Source organism: Pipistrellus kuhlii, unplaced genomic scaffold (assembly GCF_014108245.1).
Source record: "Pipistrellus kuhlii isolate mPipKuh1 unplaced genomic scaffold, mPipKuh1.p scaffold_m20_p_11, whole genome shotgun sequence".
Lineage (NCBI taxonomy): Eukaryota > Metazoa > Chordata > Mammalia > Chiroptera > Vespertilionidae > Pipistrellus > Pipistrellus kuhlii.
In genome coordinates, this window is record NW_023425416.1 from 23,515,218 (window position 1) to 23,539,475 (window position 24,258).

Here is a 24,258-nt window from a genome sequence, read left to right on the forward strand (position 1 = left end):
AGTACAGAAAGTGCACAGAACCCCAAACAAAAGGAATCCAAAGAGGACCACACCAAGACACACCATAATTAAAATGCCAAGGGCAAAAGACAAAGAAGTGATATTAAAAGCAGCAAGAGAAAAACAGTTAATTACCTACAAGGGAGCACCCATATGATTGTCAGCTGATTTCTCAACAGAAACTATGCAGGCCAGATGGGAGTGGCAAGAAATATTCAAAGTGATGAATAGCAAGAACCTATAACCAAGATTACTCTACCCAGCAAAGTTATCATTCAGAATTGAAGGGCAGATAAAGACCTTCATAGATAAGAAAAAGCTAAAGGAGTTCATCAACACCAAACCAGTGTTATATGAAATGCTTAAAGGTATTCTTTAAGAAGAGGAAGAAGAAGAAAAAAGTAAAGATAAAAATTATGAACAACAAATACATATCTATTAACAAATGAATCTAAAAATCAAACGAATTAAAGATCTGAGAACAGAATAAACTGGTGGATATAAAAGATTCAGGGGCATAGAATGGGAGTGGATTGATAATTCTCAGGGGGAAAGAGGTATAAGGGGTACAGGAAGAGAGTGGACAAAAATCATTCACCTATGGATGAGGCTGGGGGGAGGGGAGAGGAGATAAGGGCAAAGAGTGGAGTGGGAAGCGGGTGAAGGGGAAAAAATGAGAAAAAAAATTGTAATAGCCGGGACCGGTTTAGCTCAATGGATAGAGCGTCGGCTTGGGGACTGAAGGGACCCGGGTTCGATTCCGGTCAAGGGCATGCACCTTGGTTGCGGGCATATCCCCAGTAGGGGGTGTGCAAGAGGCAACTGATCGATGACTCTCTCTCATTGATGTTTCTAACTCTCTATCTCTCTCCCTTCCTCTCTGTACAAAATCAATAAAATATATTTAAAAAAAAATTGTAATAATCTGAACAATAAAGATTTATTAAATTTTAAAAAAACATGCAAGGACTCAGACAATTTATCAGCCATAAAGCTTATCTGAAATAATTCCTGAAAAATAAATAATGAATCCAGAAAAGAGAATTATGTTATATAAGAAATATATAACATTTCTGGGCAGGGTGGGGTGGGAGGATCCTGCCTTTTTCTCTCACTCTTGATATCTGATCCTCTTGCAAATCCTGTGAGTACTATCTTCAAAACAGACCTGGGATGGGATCCATTTTTACCACCTCCATTGTTAGCAACTGGCCCCCTGTCCCCCCTCCCCGGGTTACTGCAACAGCCCCTTAACTGGTCTCCTTGAACCCTGCATTCTACTCTTCTCACAGCACTCCAACGACATGAGGGGTTAACCCCATTAAAATGTTATTCCTCTGCTTAAAACTCTCCAATGTCTTTCCATCTTAAGAGTAAAAGACTTCCAATGGTCCACAAAGCCCTATAAAGTCTAACTTCTCCATGATCTCTTGATATCCATTTCTATGATTACCTCTTGCTCCTTTCCTTTTCCTTAGCTGCAAGAGCTTTCTCATGTTTCTTGAATACTCTAGGCAAGTTTCTGTTTCAGGGTGTTTATACTGGCTGCCGTTAGTTACATCTGCATTACTACTACACCAAATATCCACATGGCACATTCCCTCAACATCTCTAGGTCTTTGCTGAAATGTCACTGTCTTAGGACATTTAAAAAAAATTTTAATATCGCAACTCTACTTAATAAGTCCATCATTCTATGTTCCCCTTATTTTTTTGTCCATCTCATTTATTATTACCCAATATAAGACATACTTTCTTTTTAAACCCTCCCCCAAGGACGTGCTGAGAGAACAGAGAGAGAGATTGGCTGCCTTCCATACTGCCCTGACTGGGAATTGAATTGGCAACCTTTCAGTGCTTCAGTGCACAGGTACATAGTACTTTTTTGTATGTATTGTCTATTACTACTAAATAGTAACATCCACAAGGGCAAGGATTTTGGTATGTTTTATTCACTACTGTGTTCTCCAAGCCTAGAACAGTGTGAAGATTAAAAAAAAAAAAAAAAAAAAATCAAGTCAACCCAAATGTATTAAGATTCCTGTTTAAAGCTTCATGAAAATTTCTTTTACAGCATCCACAAGCTATATGAGCTAGAACATTTGCTATCACATGGAAGTTGTGTAGGCTGTATGTATGTACCTGAATATGTGAGGTCTCCCAAAAGTAGATAATATCTAATCAAATTGGGAGAACACAGGATAAAATATCAGAGATTAATTTGTTAATAATCTATTATTACTATGCTTGGTGAACAGTTTAGAAGCCTAGAGCAGTGGTTCTTAAAATAATTCAAATGACAACATATCTAGAAGATATGTCCTTTTTTGAAAAACACCATTTATTTAAAACATTTACTAATGCATTAATGAAGGAAGTAAAACATGGCCCTAAACACTAAGGATTTTAAAGACTAGAGGAAGAGAGAAAAGTAAGGACTACTTATGTAACGGAAGTGATCACTAAAGCCTTAAAGAAACATAGTAAAGGAATAGCTCAACTGAGGTGGCTGGAGGCTTATCAATGACTTCTGTAAAGAGCGAACACTGAATTTGATGCTAAAGGACAGCAAATTATACAGGTGAAGAAAAGGGGATTTCTAGGTAGCTCATATGCAAAAGCACGAATGTAAAAGAGTACAAGTTAAAGAATTGCAAGAGTAGTCTGGTGAAGTGACACAGGGAGAATGCAAAAGGAGAGGCTGGGTGAGACAGGAAGAGGCTGAAACACCAATTACTTCCTAGGTCCCACATACAACGAGGAGAACTTCCACAGGTAGATGACTGCATCCCAATACAGCAATATAAAACCATAATCCAAGCACACAGGCCCATAAAAAATTGTCAATGTAAGCATGACTGATAACTGATCGAGTGACCCATAATATTCATTTGTCACACATTATTTAGTTGTATTGAAGGTTTGTTGCTTACTATTGCTTGTTAGTAATTAATTCTCTAAGCAGGCACCAAATGTTTAATAACTTATTTGGGAAATACCCTTAAAAATGAGAAAATTCTATTAATTCAGTTCCCAATAATTTGGGAAAAGACTATATTGTTTGATTCTAAGTGGCAGAAAAATTCAGAATGCTAGTTTCCAGTAAGAGGATAAATGGGACTCAATGATTCAGAGCTATGTTATAGGAAATTTGGGAGGCACTCTTTCAGACACCGAAGTCAGGTAGTTAGTGCAGCAAGAGATTTAACTAGCAGCCGTGGCTATCCAGAAAGCAGCAAGGAAACAGGAAGTAAACAAAACATTTGCTTAACAACCAAACAGAAAATCCAAAACCCATGTATTTTATTTATAGAGGAAGTTCCTGAAGTCTTTCATCCAAGACTTTTAATCTTATGCATAATTTTAACAGAGAACCTGTATCCTCACTCCTAGTATATTAGCCTTAAAAAATGGAGGTGGGTGATGGAGGTGGAAGTGAGATGTTACATTATGGTTCACGGACAGCATAATAAATTAAGTGATAGCCTAAACATAAAGAGAATAGAGAAAAAACATATAAAGCAAACACAGGAATACAAAAAGCGACAGCAGTCCAAGGCATTTAGCTGGAGAATAAACAGCTGCACACACTCATAGCAGCCCTGAAAACATCACTAAATCAGAGCATTATATAAGATTAATATTATCAATGACAGACCCAAGTCATCCAGAAAATGTTAACTTACGTTCAATGAACTCTTTTTTTAGAAGGCAGGAAAGCATGTAATACATTTTGGAAAAACCCATCAAAATAGTTAAAGCAACAAACATGGATGATTAAAATTGTAGTCTTTAGTAAATTTCATATAATAGAGTTCACTCCTCCACTGTCATTCCAATATGTTAAATTTCTTAACGCCTAAAAACAATGTAACTTCTAATGTGTCTATTTTATACCTAGAGCAGCCTAATCATTTTACTGGATAGAACTGTGGGTCTATGAACTCCCTAAAATTACGTAAAAAGTTTTGTGTCTAGTTTGTATGTGCATTTTTCTGGAGGGAAGGGTCCAAAACTATCATCTGATTCTTAGAGTCTAAAACCAAAAAAGACTTTATAATACTGGCTTGGATTAGAAAATACTTTGAATGAAAGAGAGAAAGAGAAAAAACAAAAAGCTAATTTACTCATGGAGAATGACTCACCTTAAATTTTATTTCAATGTACCGTTCCTGTAAACATAATTGGCACATTGTGACAACTATTTTAAGAATGCTACTATGTATGTGAGAACATACACTATAACTTCTAAATCCCTTGAAGTATGCTCAGCATAAGGAAATGCTGTCTGGAAGGGCAAGTATGTAGCCTATTGATCTTCAGTCATATTTATGTGCCATAAAAATTATCTGGATGCCTAAACATACAATGCACTTGGTTTCTTATGTCTTACTAATATATTTGGACATATATAGTCTTCTGGCTAGGCCATTCAAAAAAATTATGAAACAAAACATTTTTCTTATCACTCTATTCTTCAAAAAACAGTCTACTTGGCACTCTATATTCTCTTAAAAGTAGCCTATGTTTGGTATTTATCATTTCAGAACTTAAGGCAGAAGCTCTCTTATTTTACCTAACAGATTTGATGGACTAAGACTCCCCATTTCCTCTGTAAAACATACTAAATGATGTTCATGGGATGCTAAATGCTGGTGGTTGCTAGGCAATTATCTATTAATCCTGTATCCTTCTGTTCCATTAGTTCAGCTTTTTTGTTTTCCAAGTCTGTTGGGTTTGTTCCCAAACCTATTTATGCCATTTTCCATGTCATAATTATAATTTACTAAAATATATTTAAAGTGTCTGTCCCCTAGTAACAGATTTACTATTTATTTGAAAATTAGGCAAGTGCTTTGAAAAGCTTTAAAAAAGGAAACCTACACAAATAAGGTTGATTTATATAAGGTTGAGACAGCTGTAAAAGATTAGGATGACTATCCTGAAAATCTAAAAGAACTTACATGCATATATGCATAACCTATGTACACAGACAGTAATGTGGTGAAGTCCTGAGAGGGGAATGTGATGCGAGTGGGAAGGTCAATAAGGAAAAAAGAGGGGACATATGTAATACTTTCAACAATAAATTAAAAAAAAAAAAAAGTATTCTGTACTTGGATTATTTTTCAAGTATTTAAGTTCTAGCTCCAGTTTGGAGAAATCAAACTGAAAACTGATGCATTAGAGGTATATTTGCACAAGAAAGACAAAGGGGAAATACAATCTATAGAACTATATTTTTTTTAAAAAAAGATCTTTAAATCAGTCTAGAATGAATCTGGTATAACTGTGAGAATTTTTGATTGACATTAATGAGCAAACCACTAAAATAGTCTCATTTATTAGATAATGATTCTTACCAATTTGGCTCTGAGAGTTAAAAGAAACTTCCAAGTTCTAAGAGGTCTTAATGTTATTTCTTATTGATTATAACAGCAGGGATTTTTTAAAAAAACAGAGCATGTGAGAGAAAAATATAATTTACATGGTGTTGTCAAATATTTATTGCATTCTTAGTATGTGTGTAGTATTAGTGAAAAGGTTCACTAGAGTCACATTACACAGCAAAAAGAAACTTTTACTAAGAACCAGGAAAGACCCCACAATAAAGCATAAACAAAACTACCTGGCTGTTTGTGGTAGGTGAGCTCTCTGCTTGTTAAGCAGAACCACCGTTTCTTGAAATTCTTTTTTCCAATCCGAGTTCTTCCCTGAGCTCTTTTATACATCTCACTGCCAAAACAACAGATGTAAACATTTAGTTACAAATATTAAAAAGTTAATCCAAAACAAAAAATTGTCTTTTCATTTTAAACAGTATTTATAACTGTGCCATCCAGAACTAAAAGGGCCAAATGAGTGATTTTCCCCCTTAACTTTCAATGATATTAATACTTTGAGACTGAATAGTACTGTTACTTTTCCAAAATAGTAACTCTAATTTGCTTAATACCCACTATCTTATTATATTTGCAAAACAATTCTAGGACTGTACAGACAAGGAGTCATGCCCATCTGACAAAGTTTTCAGGACAGGGGGTGACTTACCTGATGGATGCTACTTAGGCAGTTGTAGCACAGAACCCAGCCCCATTTCCTCACTCCCAGACCCATGCCTTTTGTACTTAATTAACGTCTATACTAAAATGTGACTTTAATGTCGAATTTCATTGAATTACCCTTCTTTCAGGTGCACAGGCTCACTCGTACCACTGGACTCTTTAGTTTCAGTAGAAGAAATTTCATCCAAGAACTAAATGGGCAAATAGGCAAATATTTCACTTAGTGATATGATTCATCATAAATTCAGCTTATTTCAAGTGTCACTCATAATATTGTAAAGTTCTTCAAGATTAAGAAATAAACATAATTGTAATTTATAAAGCAAAACACATATTTAATTGCAGAGTAATTAATAAATGATATTCTAAAAAGGTTAATCTTAATTTATTTAAAAACCAGAATAAGCCCTAGCTAGTTTGGCTCAGTGGATAGAGTGCCGGCCTGTGGACTGAAGAGTCCCAGGTCCAATTCTGGTCAAGGGCTGTACTTCAGTTACAGGCTCCTCCCCAGCCTGGGCCCTGGTCAGGGCATGTGCAGGAGGCAACCAATCAGTATGTTTCTCTCACATCTATGTTTCTGTCTTTCCCTCTCTCTTCTACTCTCCCTAAAAATCAATGGAAAGATACCTTTGCATGAGAATTTAAAAATAAAAAAATTTAAATAAATAAAAACCAGAATTTTTTTTCCTCCTAAAACTGGCTGCGAATTACCCGCCAGAATCCACATTCTTCAGTGGGATGTTTATTGCTAGTTTGCTAGAAGGAAACCTTGGCAAGTGAAAGAATGAGAGCAGAGTTTCTCCTGCATTACACGTGTGGGTGATACAGAGGCGTGTCTAAGGGAACTAAAGAAGTGTCCTATCACATCTTTAGTTCTCACTTAAACCACCCGCTAATGGAGTGTAACAGACTTATCTAAAGGTTTCATTTCTTAATTTTGACTGAAGGCGCTGACTTATTTGAAAAATATTTATGATAATTACATTTATTTGTTATATATATATAAGGAACTATGGAGTACATACAGTTAGACAAAGTAAAAAGGAAACACAATAATTAAGATGGACTATAGATTCCAATGTGCTCAGGGCTATCCTTGTCTATAACTGTGGTCCCAACATAGTCAAATAGGATTCCTTTTACTCTTGAAAGTGTCCAGGTTTGGACATGAAATTATATGGTCATTTGTTTACAGACCTATCCAGGTTCACTTCCTAAACTCTGTGAGACTAGCATAGGTTCAGCGTTATAACCTATTCTCTTCTGGAACGGTGGCCAATGTCACTAGTGAAAATAGTTCAAGTGAGAAGTTTGTGTTTATAAGCTTTTTCCCCTTATAGCACTGCACATATCCAGACTTAGCTAGTGAATAATAAAGAAAACTATATCAGGGCAAAATGGCCTATGCTAGCTTAGGAGCCTAGAACCAAATCTGTGGCAGGAGATATATAGCTCACGAGAATGTGAGTGGGTGACTCAGGGCAGGCGAGGAACAGACTAGACACCTAGCACCCTAACATACTTTCTCCACTGACTGACCTTATAAACTCAAAACATTCTGATTATACCAGGGAAAATAAAATCAGATGCTGCTATGGCCTAGGATCAGGGGTCCTCAAACTTTTTAAAGTGGGGGCCAGATCACGGTCCCTCAGAGAGCTGGAGGGCCGGACTATATGAACTACTAATTCCTACTGTAACACCTCGGCTGCGCTCACTGCCCAAAAAACCTGGCGGGCCGGATCAGACTCCTCTGCGGGCCGCATGTGGCCCGCGGGCCGCCCTGGCCCTAGGTCATAAAAAATTGAAAAACAACTGTAAAACAAACAAAACAGTAGATCATAATCTTGCCAACCAAAGTTTACCTATACTGTTCCACAATGTCCCATAAATAAAAGGGCAGCTTTTTCTCTGCCTATTTTTTTGAAATACTTTCTCCTCAAAAGCCTTCAATGGTTGCTTAAAATAATTTTGGTTGAGCTTCCAACAGGCTTTAATTTTTTTAAATTATCATTTTCATTTACTGAGTCCCGTATGAATTTAAAAAGTACAAACAAATTCTACAAAATATTCTTTTGGCAATCAGCTGTGAATCATGTTGCAGAAATTGAATGAAATCTTTAAAATTTGCCATTGCTAATTTGAATACACTAAGTTATAACTGAGGCAAGTTTAGATATACACTTCAAAACAACTTTCTTAACCAATTTTTAGGGCATTATAATAATGTTAAATTTTGTTTAGAATGATTTAAAATTAAAGACTTGAGAAATTTTAGATCCTTTCAAAACATTTTCAGCTCTAACCAGTTTGGCTCAGTGGATAGAGCATCGGCCTGCGGACTCAAGGGTCCCAGGTTCAATTCCGGTCAAGGGCATGTACCTCGGTTGCGGGCACATCCTCAATAGGGGGTGTGCAGGATGCAGCTGATCAATGATTCTCTCTCATCGATGTTTTTAACTCTCTATCACTCTCCCTTCCTCTCTGTAAAAAAATCAATAAAACATATATTTTTAAAAAAATTTTCAGTTTCTAAGAATTTTTGTATATTGCTATCATAAGCCTATATTGTTTATAAAATGTCCAATAATTCAAATATTTTTTACTACTATATATCAGACACATACTAAGTCTTTATCTCTATACCAGAGGTTCTCAATCAGAGGCAATTTTTGTCCTTAAGGGGTCATTAGGTTGTTTAAAGAAGTTTTTGGTTGTCAAATGAGAGGCATGTTACTGGTGTCTAATTGTGGAGGCCAGGGATGCTGCTAAACATCCTAAAATGTACAAGATAGCCCTTCACAATCTAAAATTACTGGTACTAAGTTGCCAATAGTGCCACTGTTGAAAAGCCCTAAGTCTGGACACTTATAATTTGTGTTATTAAGACATTGACAATAGTAGCTATTGCCAAAACTCATTTAGGTGTTTTCAAAGCTAAAAAACCCATAGTTTTGAATGGGAGGAGAAAGTGGGGAAAAAGACAGCCTTGTTATAGTTGATGGATAGTTTTACATTATTTTTTTAAACTAAAGATTAACTCTTAGGAATATTATGAAGTGTTATTTTCCAATGCTCTATGATAAAGAAATGATATTTCCAAGGTAAAACAATCATACCTTTTTAACTGCTAGAATGTATCCTTCCTCTTGAAACATTTTGAAAAATTCACACATGAATGTCTCCTTGAAACTTGACTAAATAAAAAATACACACAGGATTTATATATATTAAGTAGAGAACTAAGAATATAGTGGACTATATTTTTAATAAAGCTGAGGATTAAGCCCTAAAAGGAGTCAATCATATATCTTAAGAGAGTTATAGGGCTTGGAGCTGAAGATGGCCTCAATAGCTGTTAGATGATTATGGTGCAGACGAATAAAAGGAGGCACTAGCATCTATTTACCAGACCCGCTTCCCTTCATAGAGATATTAGTTAAAATTAATCTGTCTTTAACAGGTGACTAAGACACAGAAATCTACCTAAAAGCTACTGCATCTGTGCATACTATGCATTTTTGGTTTTACTCTGCTTCTAATTTAGAAGGGAATTAGTTAATAGAGGAGGAATCACAGGGTAGAACTACATTTAGAAGTATGAATACAAAGCAAGATATGGAAAGACTTACCTTGCTTTTGGACAAACTCCCCCAGCTTCCCAAAGTCTGAATGGTTTTTGAGATGAGAGTTAATGTTCTAATTGTCGGTGCATCCTAGAGAATGTGAAAAAGACATAAAACTCCCGTTAAGTTTAAAAAAAAACAGAATTTGTATAAAAAGTAGAATAGAGTGAATGGGCTACATTGCTCTACAAACAATGACTCAAAAATGTTCATCCAATGCAATGTAATTAGAATCTTGCTAAGGATGGGCACAATTCATTGGACTAAGGAATAAAGAGACTACTAAAAGAAGCCACATATAATTGACAATTCCTCCAAAAGTAATTATATTTATGATGTGTCACTTTTGAAAGCTATAATTTAATCAATATTACATATATGTTGTTTTGTATAGTATGACAGCTTGAATTACCTAATAAATTGTATTCACTTTTAAAATGTCAATAGCATCTACTTTTTTCTACCTTATAACTTAAAATGTAGTTCCCAATCCAATTCTAAACACATTCAATAATTTATATGGTTGCATAAGCAATCAAGACTTTCCACCTGGAAGCAAAGACTTAAATTCAAATTAGGCAATGAGAAGTCACCTACTTCATATCAGAGGGTTACAATTAGGGTCTATTATCCAACGTGGAAAGAGTGGCCTATTGGGTCAATGTTAATATATCCCATGTTTTAAAATTAGTGTTTTTTAGAAATTATTCATACATTATACATATGTGTACATGCCTGGGTGCCGGTGGTTTAGCAGCAGTCCTAGCTCACTTTTGATGTATTTCTTAGTAAAACTACACTCACCTATTTATTCTTTAATCTTCTGCAATCTGATTTTCTTCTTCTCTTTTACTATACTAAAACTGGCTTCCCAAAATTCACAGAACTTCTAAATGTAAAATCCAATGAACTTTCATTAGCTTTCATCCCCAACTACTCTATAAATTTCACCACTGGTCTCGACAAGGTCATCACCCCAGGTTCCTGAGGTCATCCCTTGCTCTCCATTTGTATAGTATGAATTGTCTATACTTCTTACCTGGTGCTAATCAGGTGTTAGTTTTAGATTTATATATGTAGCTTTAGATTACGTACTTTATGTATTTGCCCCATTTACCCAATTAGAATGAAAGCTTCTTAAAAAGAAGGGATAAGGTTATACTTAAAAGTAAACAATGTTTGCCAGCATGAAGCAAACATCCTGGCATATGAAAAGTGATCTAAAATAACAAGAGTTTATGCTTGGAAGGACTTGATTGCTACATCTGTTACAGGAATATGCAAACTAAAGTCTGAATATAAGGCAGGGTCACAAGCTCAGGGGTAGGAGTTCCATTTATGTCCAGAGCACTGCTGTGAAACTTTTGCTTCACGAGTTCAGTACTGCTTCAGCGACAGAGTCACAGACAGAACAGCATGTGGACGAAAGGACACTAGCCCTCTCACTGCTGCAGCTACTCACAGACCAGACTGTCTGTTCTTTGACAAGAAAGGAATGTTGCTGCCAAGGCAGCATTGTCCATTCAGGTCTCAAAGTTAAATGAGCAGCCAATGTCCAGAGGAGTAACCCTCAGAGCCCAGTTTAACTGCCAAAACCACAGTCCTCCATACACTGTATCAGTCAGTGAGTTTCTTAAGGATAGGGAGGTCTTTCCCATCATGGCCTCATGGCCAGTGCTGAGCAGTGTTTGATGCAGTATAGTTGTTCCAACATCTAACTGCCTAAGAGGGGTAAGCTCACACACTGGGAAGACTGACTGAGTCAGAATTTGATTTAATTCCATTCCAACTGAGTGAGATCAAATAATAATTTATTAGTTGTTTGACCTTGGAGATGTTACTGAATTGTGATTTGCTTATCCGCAAATGGGGATGATAATAGAATTTACTTCACAGGGTTATTGGGAGGACTAAGTTAAAATATATAAAATACCCAGGACAAAGCCTAGTACAAAGTAAGACCTAAATAAATTTTGGCTATTATTACTTGTTATACATATCAACTACAAAAGCAATCAGGTAAGATTATAAAATATTTGGGAAATAAAAGGTTAAAGAATTAGCAGAAATACACTGTATGAGAATGAAACACAAACAGGAAAAATAAGGAGTTTTAAAGCGTTCAGAGATGTACATCTATGTGGTGCAGACTCCTGTTTAAGTAATTAAATAGAACTTCACAACAAAAAGATTATATGCTTTAAAAGAGTTTTAAATTCATAATTACAATAGCATCTCAGGTGAATAAAAAGCAAAAATATGGAGATATAAAAAAAAATTATGTTCCAATAAAAGTTTCTGAACATTTTAGAAATGAGCCTCTTTAAACTTCTGTAACATTTAGCTGAAACCGGTTTGGCTCAATGGATAGAGCGTCGGCTTGGGGACTGAAAGGTCCCAGGTTCGATTCCGGTCAAGGGCATGTACCTTGGTTGTGGGCATATCCCCAGTGGGGGGTGTGCAGGAGGCAGCTGATCAATGTCTCTCTCTCATCGATGTTTCTAACTCTCTATCTCTCTCCCTTCCTCTCTGTACAAAATCAATTAAAAAAAAAAAGTAAATGAAAAGACTGTACCTAAAAAATAAAATACCTGAAATTTACACAATCACTGGATGGATTAAAAAAAAGAAAAAAGAATGCCAATGACATAAGAAAGAGTAAGTGAACTTGAGGAAAAAAAAAACTTCTGTAAGATTTAAAAATATCTGCAGTTAAACTAAACATATAACTAATTTAAAAAACTATCCTTGTATTATGGAAATTTACAAACATACACAACAGCAGATGGAAAATGTAATGAATCTTCTTTGTATCCATCACCAAGCTTCTGTAATTATCAATATTTTATTACTCTGTGTAATATGTTTTAATAGCAATAACAAAAATAGAATTTTCAGCCTTCTCTAAAAGACTAAAATGGTCAAGAAAAATGCCCAGTAAATTTAAGTATAAGAAAACATAGCTAAGTGAAAGTGGCCTATTTTACCTTTTCTTCATTTTAATAAAAATAAAAAAAAATGGAATAAAGCTTTGAGAAGAGCAACACTTACTGGATGGTGAGGTCGCAAATGAAAAGTATGAGGTGATACTACGGCTACAGCAAAGAAACGAAGAAATACAAAGCTGCTCACTGCAGAATACTGAACATGAGGGTCATCTGCAGGGAAAAAATGGTGAAATGTCATGCACAAAAACACCGAATTAAAAAACAAAGATGACAAAGTAAAAAATATTGAGAAAACATGTAAACTAAATAGGAAATCAATATAATTTGCCTAGTCAGGACTGAATTGATGAAATGATAGTGATGATTATGACTAAATTAAAAGAAAAAAATCCTATGACTAAAAAAAGAAATCTATAAGCACTAATAAAATGAAAGGCAAAGCCACTAGATTTTGAGAAATATTTTAATTTGGAAACACTTCTTTCCTCAATCTGCAAGAAGAGTCTCCTGAAATTATAACAAAAATAAAAGTAGTATCTAGCACTACCTTGTGGCAATACTGAATCCCTGATAGGAGATTCTCAGTTTTAGTTATTGTTTTAATTTTCCCCTCAAAAATCTAGATAATATCAAAGACTCTGCCATTAAAACAATTAGGCTAAAATCTTTAATTTAAAAAAAAACTATCTATATTCCATACAAAATCACAAATGAAACGGAGACAACTTGGGTTTGATCATTAACCTCCAGCTTTCGTGTAAGACTGAAGTCTATACTTAACCCAACAATCAGATGGGAAAGAAGCAGGTGGGGAGAGCAAGAATGTCTGGATTTGGTTTGAATTTTAATTCTTCTAAGTCACACAAAAGGCAGTCATGGACAAGCCATTTATTTGTAATTCTTCAATTCTACCTGCTCCCCACTCATTGCTTCCCTCCTTCCCAACCAATCTTCTTCCCAGAGTGATAAGGACAAATGAAAAAACTATAAAAATACTTGGTAATAAAAATATCATTACTGTAATCAACTAAAGATATGAAAACATTAATATTTAAGTCAACAACAAGTCAGTCAAGGAGATACTTTTGCACTTATGAAAAATAAAAAAAAATATGTTTTAGATTATTTACATAAATAAGAATTAAACAGATAGCCGAAACTGGTTTGGCTCAGTGGACAGAGCGTCGGCCTGCGGATTGAAAGGTCACAGGTTTGATTCCGGTCAAGGGCATGTACTTTGGTTGCGGGCATATCCCCAGTAAGGGGTGTGCAAGAGGCAGCTGATCGATGATTCTCTCTCATCGATGTTTCTAACTCTCTATCCCTCTCTCTTCCTTTCTGTAAAAAATCAACAAAATATATATTTTTTTAAAAAAGAATTAAACAGATAAAGCATATTTTAGGCCAAGAGCACTGGGTAGAGTACTGTGACTACTGCACACTTTGGAATAGACTAGACCCAGGTTTGAGAACCTGCTTGCCCACTGGCTATGTCATGGATCTTGTGTAATTTACTTAAACTTCTCTATATCTACTTAAGAGGACAAAACCTGCCTCATGTGGTACTATGTAGATGACAGTAGGAGATAATACAGGCTAGCATGTGTCCGTTCAGTAGTGAAGCATTCAATGTGGTTACCATGATCTAACTCCAAATGCCAAATACCAAAATGTAATTTCAGTCAGTATTTCATCTTTCCATATGTTAATGTTTCTGATCCTCTTATTTTTGTTTCAAAGTACTAAGGAGAGGTTTAAGTGTTTACATCTTCACTATAATTAGTCAAGTCATCTAGGTCTTAATTTATCTACATGCTAGTTGGACAATTCAGCCCCACCACTTTAGCACTGGGTAACTTTAGTGGAAGATCAGGTAACTGCACATACATTGTACACATTCATACACTTAAAAGAATGTGATATGCCTTAGCTGGTATGGCTCAGTTGGTTGGTGCATCGTCTGGTACACGGAAAGTTTTCAGGTTCAATCCCCAGTCAGGGCACACACAACTGATTAATGTTTCACTCTCAAATTGATGTCTCTCTCCCTCTCCCTCTCCCTTTCTCTCTTTCTAAAATCAATAAAAATAACATCTCTTCAGATGGTTATAGAAATAAACTTAAGGTTTCACACAGCTGGGTAAGACTGATAATTTAAGTAGTTGCCTTATCTCCTCCTTCTTTGCCCTATTCCAGGTAGACTGGGAAAGACAGCTACAGCAAGTTTACTTACTTATCAGATATGCATATAATTAGAATACTTCCAAGTATTGACAGAGATAGCAACTCTTAATTTTATAAAATGTTTCCACTAAGCAAAGCCTTGACACTGCTGCTGTGTAAAATTAAAACACACCAGTTACTGACCTCAAAATTCTAAGTATATTACAACAGATTTTTTTTTTAATTAAATGTATTTTACTGATTTTTTACAGAGAGGAAGAGAGAGGGATAGAGAGAAACATCGATGAGAGAGGAACACCTATCAGCTGCCTCTTGCACTGGGATGTGCCCGCAACCAAGGTACATGCCCTTGACCAGAATCAAACCTGGGACCCTTGAGTCCACAGGCTGACGTTCTATCCACTGAACCAAACTGGTTTCGGCAACAGAGATGTTTTTAATGTCTAAAACCGTATCTGTAAAAACCTACCATTCCCAAAACCTATAATTCTCAAACTGTCAGATCTAGTTAGTTATATTGTACTAAAAATTTTCACTATCTGAATGTATGCAAGTAGAAAAGGGAGTTGGTACAAATAACAATGGTGTTTTGTTTATTATATTTAACAATCTCATAAGCACCTGGTATAAAGGTTAATTTATATAATGTTATAGTTCTAAATTTTGCCTTTCTTAAAAAGAATGCTAATTTTGATTTGTATAAAGTTGTCATTATATTAAAATAAAATAATATATGTTGTGAGATTATAAGAAAATTAAATCAGGTGTTTCATAAAAAACAAGAACTATTTAGAAAAACTAAATAAGACTGTACCACTGAGACCGGTTTGGCTCAGTGGATAGAGCGTCGCTCTGCAGACTGAAAGGTCCCAGGTTCGATTCCGGTCAAGGGCATGTATTGTACATTGGTTGTGGGCACATCCCCGGCAAGGGATGTGCAGGAGGCAGCTGGTCGATGTTTCTCTCTCATCGATGTTTCTAGCTCTCTATCCCTCTCTCTTCCTCTCTGTGGAAAATCAATAAAATATATTTAAAAATAAATAAATAAGACTGTACCTATAAACCATAAACCATTTCACATAAACCAAACACACAGTAAATCTACAAAAAATTAAATACTGAAAAAGAAACGGCTTGTTTTAGTAATACAAGGCACTTACTAGGAAATCTTTGAGCAGCCATTTGCCGTAGAGAGTAAAAGATATCACACATTACAGTGGGGCAGCTCATACTTGATTGTATAATTGTACTGAATAACTTATCTACATAGTAGCGCAGATTTTCCTGTAGGATTTAAGAAGGTAAACATTAAGATTTTGGCTTTTACACATCTTCAACAGACTTCATGGGGGAAAAAATGCAATGAAAACAAGCTCAATTAGGCAGTCACTAGCTAGTATTCTAGAGCTCTGCTTCCCTTCTCTAAACTCATTCAGTTAAAGGACAATTTACAGCTTGAATCCATTTAATATACTATATTTGGACTAGGTAGACATAAGTGATGTATGGATTAAACTGCACAAGAAGCAACAGAAAGTATAACGACCCCAGGGCAAATTAGGAAAACAACTCAGATATGCAGGCACATAGACACTGTGGCACTGTTATCTGCTGCAAGGAAAACTTGTGACTCTTCCCAGAGGCAACTTTAAGTGTTGGCTGACCGACCAAGTCATGTGCTATTTAGTTGATCAGTTTGAACCTAAAGGACCAATCAGAATGAGGCTGCAACTAGATGTAGCCTTATTCCACTACTATTACTAGAGCCAAAAAGAGACAATCAAGAACAAAAACAAAGTGAAACTTGATGAAGAGATAACATTCTAAAAACTAGACATAGGAAATGCTGCAAATGGCATAGGCATTATGTAAAGAATAAAAGGCACTATTCCCTCTACATAATATTACTATAACATAAGTGGGAGATAGGTATACTTTTAAGGCCAATTTTAACAGAATTATGAAGAAAACAAGGGCTTACCTTATTATTTTCTACATTATCTCCCTCTTTCAATCTAATAGGGTCAATTTCACAAGATTTTGAGGATTCGCATATCTGAAGAATAAATTAATTTTTCATTTAATGCTTTTTAAAATATTTGGCAAAATGAAAATATTTTTCTAATAATAAAAATTATAAAAATTAAAACTATAAACAAAGTTTAAAACCCCCATCCAGAGATAATATATACAATATTCCTGAAGAATTATATAGAAAAAAATTTTCATATATTTGAAACTCTAGCTAAACAGAAATCAAATAATAATAAAAAAAAAACTAATTATGTAGATTATACTATAATGTGTCCTTTGGTAAAATTCCACTGATGAAACAGTAGATAACTGATATTACTTCTAAAGTGCTCAGCCTTGTTCTTTCAGTAATACATGAATGGGTATATCATCCCCATCTATAGGTCACTAAATGAAATGTGCTATAAGGCCATGCAAACTCTTGTTATCCAAGTATGTTTATTCATTCCGTACCTCATCCAGAATAGGTTTTAATGTTACTTTCAGGTAGTGCCCTCCCACTATTTTCATCATCTCATCTAGACATCGGGTAGCCAAGGAATTTCCTCTGAAAATTGTGTTTGCATCTCTGAAATATAAGTAGAAATAAGGTGAAAACAAGTGTACTAAACAGTGGCTGTCAATAATATGAGATATCTGACTTGGTCATACATACAATCTTAGTAATTTTTACCATCCATTTAAAAGCTTGCTGCCCTTAGGATTTTTAAACTTATAAAAACTATTTAATGAAGATATAAGAAAACAATTAAAAAAAAAAGCATCAGATGGAGTAGCTCAGTTGGTTAAGTGTTGTTCTGTGCATGAAAGGTTGCTGGTTTGATCCCCAGTCAGGGTGGGATACGGAGGGTAACAGATCAATATTTCCCTCTCACATTGATAGTTCATTCTCTCTCTCTCCCCCCTCCCTTTCTAAGATATCCTCAAATGAGAATTTAAAAAAAAAAAAAAAAAGCAAACATATTTGTGTGTATAACAACACTGTAAGACTGTGACGCAGGCGTCCTCAAACTTTTTAAAGTGGGGGCCAGATCACGGTCCCTCAGAGAGCTGGAGGGCCGGACTATATGAACTACTAATTCCTACTGTAACACCTCGGCTGCGCTCACTGCCCAAAAAACCTGGTGGGCCGGATCAGACTCCTCTGCAGGCCGCATGTGGCCCGCGGGCTGTAGTTTGAAGACGCCTGCAGTGTGACGGGAACAGGAAGCCACCAGATTGTTTTTTTTTATATGTCACACTTGTGCACATAAGGATAATACATAATGGACAAGGAAAAAGAAACTTCTGACCTGGTATTTTGTAGCATGTGAATCATTATAATAAGAAGCAAAGACTAGAAATAGGAAATTTTGGCACTGAGTTTAAAAACACACACACACAAACACACACACACACACCTGTTATTAATTGTTAATTTTACTGCTGGTGGATACTGTTTGCCAGAATTCCCTTTTATTACATGCCAAGCAGTTCTTTATACTATGATACAGTAAAGCTGATCAACACAAAAGAAGTAAGATTAGAGAAACAGTTTGAAAAATTAAAGTTTAAATTTAATGACACACAATTAATACTTAATATAACTCTTACTGTGTATCCTTCAAGTCTAATTCAGCCACTGCAGTGGCAAAAGGAACAAGTTTATCATGGTGCAGCAACAGTCGTACAAGGGGCAAAACAGCATCATTTTTATCTCGACATATTTCACCCAAAATGTAAGCAGCTGAGGCAGATATTGGCTGGAATATAGAAAGGTAGAAAACAGCACAAAATCAAGAAAATGTAACTAAATCTCCAATCACTAGTCTATAAAAGTAATTCAAATATATTCATCCTATCTAATAAAGAGGTAATATGCAAATTGACCATCACTCCAACAAAATGGCCAAAGATGACTCTCCCAAGTGGACACAAGATGGCTGCCACAATATGGCCTGCAGGGAAGGACCTTTCAGGGGGAACCCAGGCCTGCAGGGGAGGGCAGTTGGGGGCAACCAGGCCTGCAGGAGAGAGCAGTTAGGGAAGACCAGGCCAGCAGGGAAGGGCAGTTAGGAGCCACCAGGCTGGCAGGGGAGCAGTTAGGCATCAATCAGGTTGGCAGGGCAGTGGTCAGCAAATCGCGAGCACATGCGATTCTTTGGCCTCACATGTGGTTCTTCCACAAAATACCATGTGCAGGTGCACACATACAATGTGAATGAAGCTTCGTGGCCCATGTGCAATAATCGGTTTTTCACCTGGGTGAGTCTGTTTTGAAAGAGTGGTTCTAACCTTGAGCCACACTCAAGGGGCCAAAGAGCTGCAAGTGGCTCGTGAGCTGTGGTTTGCCCACCACTGGGTTAGGGGATGATCAGGCTAGCAGGCAGAAGCGGTTAGGGGCAATCAGGCAGGCAGGCAGGCAGCCAGGCAGGCAAGCAAGCTGTTGGGAGCCAGCAGTCCTGGATTGTGAGAGAGATGTCTGACTGCCCGCCAGGATCAGGTCTAAACAGGCAGTCGGACATCCCTAGAGAGGTTCCAGATTGGAGAGGGTGCAGGCTGGGCTGAGGGACACACACACACAACACACATAACACACACACACATAACACACACAACACACACACACACACACACACACACACACACACACACACACGTGTGTGCGCGCACAAATTTCATGCACAGGCCTCTAGTCTATATATATATATAAAAGCCTAAGCAACGATTACAATGGAATGACTGGTCGCTGTGATGTGCACTGACCACCAGGGGGCAGATGCTCAATGCAGGAGCTGTCCCAAGGTCAGCATGCTCCTACAGTGGGAGTGCTGCTCGGCCAGAAGCTGGGCTCACAGCTGGCAAGCACAATGGCAGTGATGGGAGCCTCTCCCACCTCTGCATCAGCGTTAAGGAGTAGTGAACCAAGTGGTAAGGAGTGAGCAGGCAGGCAGTAAGGAGCGAGCAGGCAGGTGGTTAGAAGTAAGCAGATGGGCGGTTAAGAGCAAGAAGGCGGGTGGTTAGGAGCAAGGGGTCCCAGATTGCCAGAAGGATGAAACTGGCAATTGGGCATCCCCGGATTGCCAGAGGGAGCAGGCCAGGCTGAAGAGCCCCCTCTCCCCTGTGCAGCAATTTCGTTACCGGGCCTCTAGTTAACTATAAGAGAAATTTAGAACACATATAGGAATCACAGAACTGTCGTTCAGATGAACTAAATATACGTATGTATATACAGGGATGGGCAAAAGTAGGTTGAGAGTAATTAATAAAGTGGGTTTACAATAATAATAAGTTAATAATATAAAAATAAACTCTGTTGCTTGTACTCACACCTGTAAACCACTTTCCCCCACCCTTGTATATATATATATGTTTTTTTTTATTGTCTTAATAAAACTTGACACTCTGAAATCTTTTCCTCCCCTTTTACATAACCATTTTAGCTTTTTAATATTAAATTATATACTTAAACTTTTTAAAGTACCTGAACATCTGGTGATTTTAGCAGCAAAGTTTTCAAAGGACCATAGTACTCTGAAGGAAGCACATAATCTTCTGTGTAACATATATTCAATCGAAGAGACCCCAGGTCATCAGTTTTAGATGACTTGTTTCCATTGTCTCTTGGCTGTAGCAAGTACCTAAAGTAAAAATGCAGTCAATTCCATGTGATGGTAATGAGCTGAGCATCCAAGTTGGTGAGGTACATAAACAGCTAAGCTATAAAAAACTAAACCAAAAATCACCTTAATATTTAAGGTGAGGACAATTCATAAGAAACAGACTATTAATTTTCAGAGGCTTAATATTGGTTACATATTGAACTAGAAAGCTATCAATAGATTTTTATACAAAAACAAAAAATATAGCTAATACAAAAATTAAGATCTCAAAGGATTGAATAAGAGTTTGATAAGTTGTGGGTTTAGAAAAAAAATTTTAATTCAATTATTATCAAAATTATTTCTTTTACCAACTAAATTTAAGAAATATGCATTTAGTTGAAAAAGACACACTACACAAAAAGGCATAAGTGATCTTGTAAATTCTTTTTAAAAATTTTATCTTTATTGTTGAAAATATTACAGATGTCCTTTTGTTAGTTTATTTATTTTCCCATTCACCCTCTTCATCCTGCCCCTGCCCCTCACAGGCTTGTTTTAAATTCTTTATAAAGCAAAAAACTTGAACTTCTTTTTAAAAGAAAATTAGTGATTAAAAGTTTATAAATAGATATTTATATTATTAGAGTAACTGTGTAACTACTGAAAATGTTTATTTGTAAAAATCAGATTTACTTTTTTTTTCAGTTAAAAGGAAAAAAAAAAAAGTAAAAATAGAGACAGCTTAAGTATCCATGGAAAGAAAAATGTTTAGAAATCAAGATGTTTGTAGTACTAAAACCTGAAATCTAATAGGTACTTCCAAAACATTTCATTGTCCTACCTATTTTTTGGGGGAAAAAATCATTTTTTTCAATGAGTAGAGAGCACTTCAATTTTCTTTTAAATAATATTGTATAGGCAAAGGCCACTCAAATCTTTGCTGATAGCTTAAAACAGAGTATTTTTTAGTTTTAAACATATTCAAAAATATGTATGCCAAAGTACAAATTTATTATAGTACACTATAGGTCCGGTGCACAAATTTGTGTACAGGTGGGGCGGTCCCTCGGCCTGGCTGGTGATCAAGGTCTATGGGGGGCTGGCCGGACAGGGGGTGGGGCTGCAGGAGGTTGGCAGTGGGAGTGCACTGACCACCAGGAGACAGGTCCTGCGCTGAGTGTCTGCCCCCTGGTGGTCTGTGAGCATCATAGTGACTGGTCAATTGGTCATTTCCATTGTTAGGTTGTTAACAATCACTTAGAGATTCTATCTATCTATCTATCTATCTATCTATCTATCTATCTATGTTAGTTAAGAGCACATACTTTGGGGTCAGAGAGTTTGGTTCAAATCCCAAACTGTGTGACCTTGAGCAAACTGCTCAATCTTTCTGTGCTTGTTATCTTATCTGTTGTTAAATAAATGGATAATTATAGTGTCTAAATGATTTAATCCTTACAACAACTCTAAAGAGGTAAGTAAGCACATAGAATAATGTCTTGTACACAGTAAATACTATGTAAATGTTATTTGTATATATATATAACTGTTACCACTTAAATATATAAATAACTCTAGATAAATATAGTTAGTTATAATATCTATATAAATGTGATTTATTATTTTAAAACTTTGTGACAAAAGGCTCAATTTTAAATTACCTGAAGGATAGCTCGTAAATTAAGGAATTTTGTATAAACTAGAACTAAAGGGAAAAACCTCAAGATATATTAAATAGAAGCTATCTGGTATGCCTAAGGACTAGGGATAAAAAAAAGGAAGATCTGAAATACATTTTTTCTAGTTTTTTGAATAAAGTTTTTCAGTTTAAAAGAGTAAGAAACATGAAATAAAGATAAATTATTACATGAATGTGCCAGTGAGTTGTTCTGCACCTACTTTATTTTTTTATTCACAACTAGAGAGGCATAAAAGTAATCCTTATGCTCGCAGGAGTTGGTAGTTTTGACAGTTCCTGAATATACTACTTAAATATCAGCATTTGGAAATTTTATTTATTTATTATTTTTTTAATTAAAAAAATTTTTATTAAGAGCACTTGGAAATTTTAACCATAAGGTCTATATAACTGAAAATGAGGTAGGTAGGCAAAACTATAATTATTTATTCATAATGCTATATAAGCTAGAAAATAACTGCTCAAAGCAGATCTATAATACTTGAATATTACTTTGTTTCCATAAAGATAACCATTATCAATGGATTTTTACTAAAATAGGAGACTAAAAATTAGGTGCTCATATTGGCAAAGTAGGAAACCAACTCATCTCAAATTAAATATTAATCTACTTTTAAATATGTGTAAGTAAATATTTATTTTATGTGTGGGAAAAAACCCCTATCATTTGTTTCATTTACTATTTGAATCATACTTTCAAAATTAAAAGTTATAACATGAGAATTTATTTATATCTATTTTCTTTTCTTAATGTACACTTTTACAGTTTTAAATCATTTGGGTGCAAATTGTACCAATCTGTGTAATTTTACAATGGTTTTACATACATTAAGTTCTCTGACATTGAGGTAACTGGTAAAATATGATTAAACTACATTCTTTTTATTTATAACATTCCAAATAAAGGAATACTGGTATATATTAAAAAAAAGGACAGAAATTTTATATGTACTGATGCAGAATAATGGTAATGACAGCAGCAATAACTACAATGATGAGAACATGAGTTATGCCCATGGCCATAACACTTGCGGATCACTTATTTAAACTCATTTCACCCTTTAACAACTTTGGGATGCAGGTATTAATGCTATTACCCCTATTTTCTAGTCAAAGAAAGCAAGGCAAATAGGCGGAGTAATCTGTCCTCGGCCACACCGGTAGTTAATGGCAGAGATGAATTTGGACCACGGCATTTGGTTCCAGAGTCTATATTCTGGCGAGGGCCAGAGTCTTAACCACGGTCAGAGACAACAAATACTTACTGATATTCTACTAAATTGATAAGTGAAAAAAAGCAAGGTACAGAATATGTCCCTTTGTGTAAAGAAAGGGAAAGAAGAATATATGTGTATTTGTCTGTATATACATAAAATATTTTCAAACTCAAAATAGCCCTAACCGGTTTGGCTCAGTGGATAGAGTGTCGGCCTGTGGACTCAAGGGTCCCAGGTTCGATTCCAGTCAAGGGCATGTACCTTGGTTGCGGGCACATCCCCAGTAGGGGGTGTGCAGGAGGCAGCTGATCAATGTTTCTCTCTCCTAGATGTTTCTAACTCTCCCTCTCCCTTCCTCTCTGTAAAAAAATCAATAAAATATATTTTAAAAAAAACACCAGAAAACTCAAAACAGTAGCTGCCTCAGAAGAAGGAAACTGTTTAGCTGGAGGACAGAAGCAGGTGACATATTCTGCTTTTTAAACTGTGAACCATATGTTACTTATTCAAAAAGTCAAATAAAATTCTAGTATCTATATAGGTTCAAGTTAAAGTTAACTAATATCAACACTAACAAGCTAATCTTAACATTTCATAGAAGTTTCAGAACAAAGAACACACATCATTACTAAGGAATTGAAGAGTCAAGAAAGGAATGGGAAATGACTGAATCATGTTTAATTTGAGGATAAAATCAAATTGGAACCATTAAAAATCAGTTTTCAGACAAGGATTATAATAGGTAAAGACTAAGTAGAAATTCTATGAAAAATGAAATTGATGCTTTTAAAACACTACTGATCATTATTCTCTATCTTTCATAATATCAAGATTAGAAAAAATATGCCTGAAGTCTTGTAAGGTAAATAAAGCTTTTCTTGACTGGTCCTGCAGTTGCCAT

The 24,258-nt window shown here is 35.7% G+C and overlaps 1 protein-coding gene across 3 annotated transcripts in view; it reads right to left on the reverse strand.

Moving 5' to 3' along the window:
• The window catches only part of RASA2 (RAS p21 protein activator 2), a 115,532-nt gene that overhangs the window by 11,428 nt on the left and 79,846 nt on the right, over nucleotides 1–24,258 (reverse strand). The window contains exons 10-20 of one of the 3 annotated variants that reach the window (XM_045579224.1): nucleotides 20,321–20,477; nucleotides 18,451–18,599; nucleotides 17,311–17,425; nucleotides 16,805–16,879; nucleotides 15,984–16,107; nucleotides 12,743–12,849; nucleotides 9,698–9,781; nucleotides 9,185–9,262; nucleotides 6,183–6,256; nucleotides 5,630–5,736; nucleotides 3,687–3,698 (exon numbers count right to left, since the gene is read on the reverse strand). In XM_045579224.1, the coding sequence (XP_045435180.1) occupies nucleotides 3,687–3,698; nucleotides 5,630–5,736; nucleotides 6,183–6,256; nucleotides 9,185–9,262; nucleotides 9,698–9,781; nucleotides 12,743–12,849; nucleotides 15,984–16,107; nucleotides 16,805–16,879; nucleotides 17,311–17,425; nucleotides 18,451–18,599; nucleotides 20,321–20,477 (1,082 nt within the window). Of the gene's footprint in view, nucleotides 1–3,686; nucleotides 3,699–5,626; nucleotides 5,737–6,182; nucleotides 6,257–9,184; nucleotides 9,263–9,697; nucleotides 9,782–12,742; nucleotides 12,850–15,983; nucleotides 16,108–16,804; nucleotides 16,880–17,310; nucleotides 17,426–18,450; nucleotides 18,600–20,320; nucleotides 20,478–24,258 lie in introns of all 3 variants that reach the window. The other 2 variants (XM_036431268.2, XM_036431267.2) reach the window with 2 other exon arrangements.